Raw genomic sequence first — 9,719 nt, forward strand, 5'->3', positions numbered from 1 at the left:
CCTTTCTCGGTTAGGAAGTCCATTCCCGAAACTACATCAAAGTCGTCCATATGGACCACCACTAAGTCAGTCTGCCCCTCCCACATGTCAATCTTAACTTTTACGCTCTTAGCCACTCCAGTTGTTGCCAAGGCCTTCAAGTTGACCGCTTTCATGCGGTGTGCATCTTTCTCTAGTTTTAGTCCTAGTCGCTTGGCTTCGAGTTCTGAGATGAAGTTGTAGGTGGCGCCAATATCAATAATCATGCTCTTGGCCGGCTTGTCATTGATGGTGGCATCCATGAACATTAGCCCCTTCCTGATAACTCTTGAATAAAGAGTTATTTCATGTGCTTCTGAACTTATAATTGTGAAAAAACCATGGGTGATGTTAGTTTATTTTTAGCTTTTGTAGCTAACCTTGATGTTTTCATTATCTTAATTAAGTTTAATTATTTTTTTTAGTTTTTAATAGCTATTGGGTTAAAGGTAATAGTTTCATGGACAAATATTCGCACAAGGAATGAGCTAACATGTGAAACTATTTTGATTTAATTTTGTTGTTGATGGCTGAATTATCAAGTTTGTTGTAGCAAAACAGAAGCATTTTGATCACACAACTTTTGGGCACTTGGAACACGTGCAAGTCAATGAGTAAGTTGGAAATTTTGGCTGAGGTGGCAAGGGCAGAAAGAATTAGTCAACATATTAGAGAAAAAGACAAAAAGAGAAAGGAGGAATTGATGTTTTTGGAGAAAAAAGGGCATTATGGTACTTTTGGGAAAGGGAGGAGAAAACCTAATATAAAAAAAAGAGGGTTTCAGCCGTAAAAAGGAGGCAGCAGCCATTTTTGAAAAAGAAAACCAGAAAAAGAAAGGAGAAAAACTCAGAATATCAACAAGGAAGAAGGAGGACAAACAACGAAAGCTCAAGCATCATTTTGGATTTGTTCTTTCTTCTTTTCCTAAACTTTATTTTATTAATTTCTGAGTTGGATTCTAAATCTGAATATTATGGGCTGTTTTGATTGTGGATTAATGTTTATGAACTCAGCCATGAATTAATTTTTAGGTGGCTTGAATTGTTGATGAACCCTATGTTATAGTCTATAAATTTCTTGCACTTTATTTTAGTAAAATCTCCTTTGTTCATTCAAGTATGCTTATATTAATTCCTTGTTGTTGTTTGGCCAGCAATGACAAGTTATTTAATTATGTTTAATGCTGGAAAGATTAAATGTAATGGGAAGAACTTGGATGACACAAGTCATAATCTAGGTTAGGTTATGTTAGTAAGTAACATAGGGATATGTTATTTACCTTGTGTAACTTTTGAGAATTAAACTTTGATTTGCATTCTTAAATCTGATTTTGCATAGGAATATGTTTAATTAGGTAGAAGAATTAATTTCATAAAATTTGGGAAAGTTTTATGAGTGTTTAAATGAATTCTTGTTAACTTGAGAGTTTTGCTAGAATATTGCTGCTGCAATCTGTTCGCAATTTGTTCAGGATGAATAATATAGGGGAATTCAATAATTCAAGTCCATTTTGCAATCCATATATTTCTCTCAATTTTCTTGTTCAGTTCAGTTTTTAATTTCAGTATTTCCATTTTATTTTAATATTTTTCTTAGCCTATAAAGAACCCACTTGATTTTTAATTTCTTAAAATTGTTTAGTAATTGTTTTGCTTATTTTTTATAATTTGCAATCCATGTGGAGATGATTTACTTATCATTATATTACTTGTGTGATTACGTGCACTTGCATATTTAAAATCAAATATTAAATTGATCGCAACAAGTTTTTGGCGCTGTTACTGGGGATTGAAATTAGAAATTCTTGTAAAATTAATTACTTGCAATTTATTTATTTTTCTTTGTTGAGTTGACTTTGTTTGCTTGCTCTTACGTTTCCTCGGGTGATTTACTATATGAACGAGCAAGAAGACATTGAACTAGCTCCTATTGACCCTGAAATTGAAAGAACAATTAGAAGAAGACTAAGGGAACAACGGGCTCAAAATCGCCTTAATATGGCTAAAGAGGTTGAAGGAGTTGAGGGTGCTAATAATGTCACTAACACAATTGCTATGGCTGATGATAGAGAGAGAGCCATAAGGGAGTATGCTGCCCCCATATTTAATGAGCTCAATCCGGGCATTGTTAGGTCTGAAATTCAAGCACCCCAATTTGAGTTAAATCCCGTGATGTTCCAAATGTTGCAAACAGTGGGTCAATTTAGTGGGCTGCCTACTGAGGATCCTCATCTTCATCTTCGTTCATTTTTGGAGGTGAGTGATTCCTTCAAGCTACAAGGAGTAAGTGATGAGGCCCTAAGGTTGAAATTATTCCCTTTCTCTTTGAGGGATCGAGCTAGAGCTTGGCTCAACACCCTTCCTCCCGACTTGGTGACTACATGGAATGAGTTGGCTGAAAAATTCTTGATGAAGTAATTCCCTCCTTCCAAAAATGCCAAGTTTCGCAATGAAATTATGTCATTTCAACACCTGGAAGATGAATCATTTTGTGAATCTTGGGAGAGATTCAAGGAGTTATTGAGAAACTGCCCACACCATGGGATCCCGCATTGTATACAAATGGAAACTTTCTACAATGGGCTTAATTCTTCCACTCGTATGGTGTTAGATGCTTCAGCCAATGGGGCTATTCTCTCTAAGTCCTATAATGAAGCCTATGAGATTTTGGAGAGGATATCTAGCAACAATTATCAATGGTCCAATGTTAGAGCCTCAACAAGTCAAAAAGTGTCTGGTATACTTGAAGTGGATGCATTGACAACTTTGACCGCTCAAGTTTCTTCAATGACTAACCTTCTCAAGAACATGATTTTGGGGGAATGGTACAACCAGCTGCTATGGGACAATTTGCCGATGTATCTTGTGTTTATTATGGAGATGGGCATGCATTTGAGAGTTGTCCTTCGAATCCCGCTTCAGTTTGTTATGTGGGGAATCAAAATGCCAACCGAAATAACCCATATTCAAACTCTTACAATCCGGGGTGGAGGCAGCATCCAAACATCTCATTGGGGGGGGGGGGTCAAGGAGCTAGTTCAAGCGAAGCACCAATGCAAAACAAGCCTACATATCCACCGGGGTTTTCTCAACAACAACCAAGAGCTCAACCGCCTCCTCCTCAAGTGTCTCAATCAAGCTCTTTGGAGAGTTTAATGAAAGAATATATGGCCAAGAACAATGTTGTGATTCAGAGCCAAGCGGCATCCTTGAGGAACTTAGAAATTCAAATGGGGCAACTAGCTAATGAGCTAAGGAATAGACCACAAGGCACCTTGCCTAGTGATATTGAAAATCCAAAGAGAGATGGTAAAGAGCAATGCAAGGCGATCACTTTGAGGAATGGTAAAAATATGGAATTGACTGAGGAGAATTGTAAAAGAAACAGCGAGCCCACTTCAATCCAAAGTAGTGTGGACAAGGGAGACAAAACTGTGAATTCAAAAAAATTCAAATGCTGATCCTGAAGTAATTGCTGCAGCAATTCCTCAGCAAAATGCAACAGAGAAGCCAATGAGCAAGCCACCTCCACCATTTCCTCAACATTTTCAAAAGCAGCAACAAGATGGTCAATTCCAAAGATTTTTGGATGTTTTGAAGCAACTCCACATCAACATACCGTTGGTGGACGCTTTGGAACAAATGCCTAATTATGTGAAGTTCTTGAAGGAAATTTTGACAAAGAAGAGGAGGCTTGGTGAATTTGAAATGGTTGCTTTGACTGAAGGTTGTAGTGCTATATTGAAGAATAAAATTCCTCCAAAGTTGAAGGATCCGGGTAGTTTCACAATTCCAATTTCTATTGGGGGACGAGAAGTTGGTAAAGCTCTTTGTGATTTGGGAGCTAGTATTAATTTGATGCCCATGTCCATTTTTAAGAAGTTGGGAATTGGAGAAGCAAGGCCAACTACACTCACCTTGCAATTGGCTGACCGTTCTATGGTGCATCCGGAGGGAAAGATTGAAGACATCCTAGTACAAGTTGACAAGTTCATTTTTCCGGTGGATTTCATTATTCTTGACTTTGAGGAAGATAGGGATGTACCGATCATTTTGGGGAGACCATTTGTTGCCACCGGGAGGACGTTGATAGATGTTGAAAAAGGAGAGCTCACCATTCGAGCTCAAGATGAACAAGTGACATTCAAGGATTTTAATCCTATACACTCTCCTAATGAAGTTGAAGATTGTTTGGCCATAAGTGTTTCTAACTTCAAGTTGATTGAAAAGATGCATGGAAAGTATAGCAATGGAGTCAAGAAAAAGTTTCCTTTTGAAGAAATTGAGAAAGGTGGGGAGCCATGGATAAGTAAGGAAGAAGAGCCATCTCATTCTCCAAAGCTACCGAGGAAAAAGAAGAAGAAAAAGAAACATAGTAGAAAGCCTCAATCACAAATGTTGGAAGTTGGGAATAGAGTTTTTTTTCTCAAACTCTCTAGTGAAATCAAGGTGTGATGGTGGGTTCTTAGTGAGCAAGGTGTTTCACAATGGTGTAGTGGAATTATATGATGAGCATGTGGGAAGAGCATTTAAGGTAACAAGGAAAGAAGTAAAGTTTGGGGGAAGCGAGGTTAATCAATACCAAACCTCGGTTTCCTTGAAAGATCCTTAGAAAAAAATTGAAGTTTGGGTTGCTATGGTGTTTGGAGGATTCATTTGTAAAGCAACTCAAAGAAAGAAAGAATAAAAATGCACTGAAAAAAATGAAAAAAAATTCAACCAATAAAAGAAAAGAAAAGACAAATATATATATAAATATATATGAGTGTTTTTAATTATTTTTATTGTTAGTTTTAATTTCATTTTATTGTGATGTTTTGGAGTGGTTTTATGTGTATTTTGGTGTTTCAGGTGTTAAGACAGCAAGAAACAGGGTGTTTTGGAAGTAATTTTGGAGTCTGATGGTTTTGCGAGAGTTTTACTTCAGCAAAATGCACGCAAAAATTTCCGAAAATAAAAGGGAGTTACGTCAAATTTGGGTTGTTGAAGCAAAACGATGGCAAAATGTTATCAATCTGGGCAGAGAAAAAATCTTGGGTCGTGGTTTCATTCAGAGGCATATATATATAATACGATATATACAAAAAAATTACTATATTTATTATTATTTATATATATTTTACTACATATATATGTATTTAAAAAATATATATATACTATAACCTATACAAAAATATATATATATACATATATTCAGTAAATTTTATATTATTTATAAAATACATATATGTATATAGGATATTTACCCATCTTCACCATTACCCAATCCATCTCTGCTAAGAAACCCAACTGTGTGAACCCCGATCCTTGGCACCACCCAGTCGCGCTGCCACGAGCCCAAGCATCACCACAGTCAGCCGAGCCACTCAAAACTGGGGTATTAATTTCCTTGTCCTCTTATAGTGCTATGTATATTGTTGGGCATTGGAGTCATTGATAGTATTTGATCTGGGAAGCACAAAAATCTGTTGGAGACTCTGTTGAAAAAAAAATCGGTGGCCTTACTGTTCAGGGGTTGTAATATTGCTTTATTATTCTGTCAAAAAATCTGTGGCATTACTGTTCAGGTGCTCCTTTTGTTGTGTGGTGGCCTTGTGCTTTAGATGTTTCCTTTTTGCCCAAAATGACCACTAAACACACGAGCCTAGCGAAAGAAATTCAAACCAGCCCCGATCCCACCACCAAACAAACCAAAATCTCCACCAACCTCTATCCCATAAACTACCACAAAGAAATCCAAAACAACTGCCCCACCAAAAGCCCCACAACTTCCCACTGCCCCATTACTCCTACCTTCCCCAGCCACTATAATTAGAAAAGAAAAAGAAAGCAAAAAAAAAAAAGTATGCATGTTTGTAAATAAGTTTGGGGATGTACTTTTCAAATAAAGGAAAGTTGTTGTAGTTTTGTCTTTGTATGTTAGTAATAAAGGCTAATGGCAAGATTTATATTGTGTTGTGGGGATGTCTTTGGGGGAAATTAATGTATGCATTTATGTATTTAGGTCCTAGAAAGATTGAGGTGTTTAGGGTGATTTGAGCCAAAATTTATCTCTCTTATCCTACCTTCACCCTAGCCTATCATTACAAGCTTGATAAAGTCCTATTGATCTTTGGTGTGGTGTTTGTCTACATTAGTGGAGAGGGAATCACTAAGTAACTTATGGAGACATTATTTTAGCTCGAGGACCAAGGTCTAGCTTGATTTTTGGTGATTGAAATTGTTTAGGAAAAGCTATGCATGCACTAAAGGGTGAAACACTTAATTCATATTTTGGCAACAACATTAATGCTTGAAGAATTTGGTTTAAAACTTGTGAAAGATTGAAATTCAGCTTCTCTTTTTCAAAATAAAATTTCCCGAGAGCCTTCCCCTTTTTACCATTGGCATAGCAAAGTTTGTCCATTGTTGTGGTGTTTTGTCTTTGTGTTTTCTTGTCTTTTGTTGTTTAGTTTGTGCCTTTTGTCTCATTTGTTAGTTGTATTTTGTTTTTAGAGTCATCACTCGAGGACGAGTAATGTTGTAAGTTTGGGGGTGTGATAACTCTTGAATAAAGAGTTATTTCATGTGCTTATGAAATTATAATTGTGAAAAAACCATGGGTGATGTTAGTTTATTTTTAGCTTTTGTAGCTAACCTTGATGTTTTAATTATCTTAATTAAGTTTAATTATTTTTTTTAGTTTTTAATAGCTATTGGGTTAAAGGTAATAGTTTCATGGATAAATATTTGCACAAGGAATGAACTAACATGTGAAACTATTTTGATTTAATTTTGTTATTGATGGCTGAATTATCAAGTTTGCTGCAGCAAAACAGAAGCATTTTGATCAAGCAACTTTTGGGCACTTGGAACACGTGGCAGTCAATGAGTAAGCTGGAAATTTTGGCTGAGGTGGCAAGGGCAGAGAGAATTAGTCAACATATTGGAGAAAAAGACAAAAAGAGAAAGGAGGAATTGATGTTTTTGGAGAAAAAAGGGCATTATGGTACTTTTGGGAAAGGGAGGAGAAAACCTAATATACAAAAAAGAGGGTTTCAGCCGTAAAAAGGAGGCAGGAAAACCAAAAAAAGAAAGGAGAAAAACTCAAAATATCAACAAGGAAGAAGGAGGACAATCAAAGAAAGCTCAAGCATCATCTTGGATTTGTTCTTTCTTCTTTTCCTAAACTTTATTTTATTAATTTCTGAGTTGGATTCTAAATCTGAATATTATGGGCTATTTTGATTGTGGATTAATGTTTATGAACTCAGCCATGAACTAATTTTTAGGTGGCTTGAATTGTTGATGAACCCAATGTTATAGTCTATACATTTCTTGCACTTTATTTTATTAAAATCTCCTTTGTTCATTCAAGTGTGCTTATATTAATTTCTTGTTGTTGTTTGGCAAGCAATGACAAGTTCTTTAATTATGTTTAATGCTAGAAAGATTAAATATAATGGGAAGAACTTGGATGACACAAGTCATAATCTAGGTTAGGTTATGTTAGTAAGTAACATAGGGATATGTTATTTGCCTTGTGTAACTTTTGAGAATTAAACTTTGATTTGCATTCTTAAATCTGATTTTGCATAGGAATATGTTTAATTAGGTAGAAGAATTAATTTCATAAAATTTGGGAAAGTTTTATGAGTGTTTAAATGAATTCTTGTTAACCTGGGAGTTTTGCTAGAATATTACTGCAGCAATCTGTCCGTAATTTGTTCAGGATGAATAATATAGGGGAATTCAATAATTCAAGTCCATTTTGCAATCCATATATTTCTCTCAATTTTCTTGTTCAGTTCAGTTTTTAATTTCAGTATTTCCATTTTATTTTAATATTTTGCTTAGCCTATAAACAACCTACTTGATTTTTAATTTCTTAAAATTGTTTAGTAATTGGTTTGCTTATCTTTTCTAATTTGCAATCCTTGTGGAGACGATTTACTTATCATTATATTACTTGTGTGATTATGTGCACTTGCGTTTTTAAAATCAAATATTAAATTGATCGCAACACTTCCCCAGGGTCTTCTTCCCTTTTTCGCCGTGCTTCTTGAGAGCATTCAACAGGTGGACAAGTCCCATGTGCGCGTACTCTTCATCCTCCTCTTCTCCTTCACGTTGTTCTTCTTGACCAATGAGGGAGTTCAACTTGCCCCTGTAAAGGAAAATTTCCACTTATGTGGTCCTTTGCAAAGCCAACAAGCTAGCGGCTCCCTCCCTGCAGTAGCATCTGTACCACTGGAAGAACTGGACTCAGTTGTCCTCTTCTCTCCCCCACTCTTGCCTTGCCATGACTTCCCAGACTTCTTACTCCCAGCGCTACTTGAGCTGGTTGGAGGGGTAGCCCTCTTCGGCAGGCTGCTCTTCGGAGTGTAGTCTATCAAGCGTTCGGCAACAGCTTGAGCGGTGGCTAGGTCAGACACACGCTGTCTCTGAAGTTCTTATTTGGCCCACGGTTTCAATCCCTCGAGGAAGCAGAAGAGCCTGTCTACTTCGGACATGTCCTTTATATCGAGCATCAGTCCTGAAAACTTCACATATTCTCAGACTGTCCTGACTTGTTTAAGCTCTCTCAACTGGCGTCGAGCCATGTAGAGGACATTTTCTGGCAGAAATTGTGTCTTCAGTTCTCTCTTCAAGTCTCCCCATTATGTGATGGTGCATCTACCATTCTCAATGTCGTAATACTTTGTCCTCCACCACACCTTGGCCTCCCCAGACAAGTACATGGTAGCCATGGCGACCTTTCTTTCTTTAGAATCGGCCCGAACGACTCTAAAATAGTGTTCCATGTCAAAGAGAAAATTTTCCAAGTCCTTTGCATCTCTAGCCCCGTTATAGGGCCTCAGTTTAGGCACTTTAACTCGGCCATATTCCATACCTATAGGCCCTGTTGCAGGTGCATTCCTGACCGCTCGCATGGTTAGGTTTACCTTTGCAATTAGCTCAGTCATTTCTTCTCTGAGCACGCCAACTGCCTCCCTGCAGTCTTCCGTGGTGTCATTTATGGAGACTTGTTGTTCCTTCAGCATGCGCTCCATTGCCGTAATGCGCTCCCACTGAGGGGTAACAAAAGTACTTGTTGAAGTGTTTCTTTGCTCCAACGCAATTATTCTGGATAACAGAACCTCATTTTCCTTCACTAGCATAGCTATGCGATTGCTTGCATCTAACGATCCAGAGTTATAGCTTGCAGAGGAAAGATCCCTGACCCTCTCGTCTAGGCCATCAAGTTCCCCCACATGCTTCTCAAGCGCTTCGATCCTCTGAGTGTTGCTCACCATTTGTGTGTTCTGCCAAGCTTTTTCTAACCTGGCTCTGATACCAACTGTCACAGGCTGACTATTTGGGTACTCCAAGCAGACGGAATGTGTGACACTTGCGGACACTCCAAGCTAGCAAGTCAGCCTACAACACACACCTGCGGGCAGACAAACTCAGTGGTTAGCCACAAACACGTCTCAGACATGCAACGGGCAATAATGAAGTACGAGCAAGCACAAAGCAAGTCATTCCTTCGAACGTCCACACAACACAAAGCACACAATAAGGCAAATAGCACACAGTGGCCCAACGAAGACGACAAACAAGTAACACGTAGGAAATAAGGAAGCATACAAGGGCAAGTATGGATAAACATTGTTTTATTAATATATAGCCTTGATAGGGCAATGGAGTACACAGCTTTGGCCCCTATCTGTTGGTGGCCAT

General features: G+C 37.7%; 1 protein-coding gene and 1 non-coding gene across 2 annotated transcripts; one reads left to right on the forward strand and one right to left on the reverse strand.

Moving 5' to 3' along the window:
* Positions 1–2,456: 2,456 nt before the first annotated feature.
* Positions 2,457–2,563, reverse strand: LOC133820190 (small nucleolar RNA R71). Its single transcript, XR_009886619.1, has one exon. It is a non-coding gene; the product is annotated as a small nucleolar RNA R71 (small nucleolar RNA).
* Positions 2,564–3,184: 621 nt separating this feature from the next.
* On the forward strand, positions 3,185–4,472 carry LOC133814974 (uncharacterized). The gene is made up of 3 exons (XM_062247875.1): positions 3,185–3,392; positions 3,499–3,833; positions 3,900–4,472. The coding sequence occupies exons 1-3, from the start codon at positions 3,185–3,187 to the stop codon at positions 4,470–4,472; spliced, it is 1,116 nt and encodes a 371-aa protein (XP_062103859.1).
* The last annotated feature ends 5,247 nt before the right edge of the window (positions 4,473–9,719 follow it).

Source organism: Humulus lupulus, chromosome 2 (genome assembly GCF_963169125.1).
Source record: "Humulus lupulus chromosome 2, drHumLupu1.1, whole genome shotgun sequence".
Lineage (NCBI taxonomy): Eukaryota > Viridiplantae > Streptophyta > Magnoliopsida > Rosales > Cannabaceae > Humulus > Humulus lupulus.

Coding starts and splice junctions, on each gene's coding strand:
- LOC133814974 (XM_062247875.1), top strand. CDS start 3,185: ATGGCCAAGAACAATGTTGTGATTCAGAGCCAAGCGGCATCCTTGAGG. Junction 3,393..3,498: donor GGAATTGACTGAGGAGAATT/GTAAAAGAAACA, acceptor TAATTGCTGCAG/CAATTCCTCAGCAAAATGCA. Junction 3,834..3,899: donor TTTCTATTGGGGGACGAGAA/GTTGGTAAAGCT, acceptor ATTTTTAAGAAG/TTGGGAATTGGAGAAGCAAG.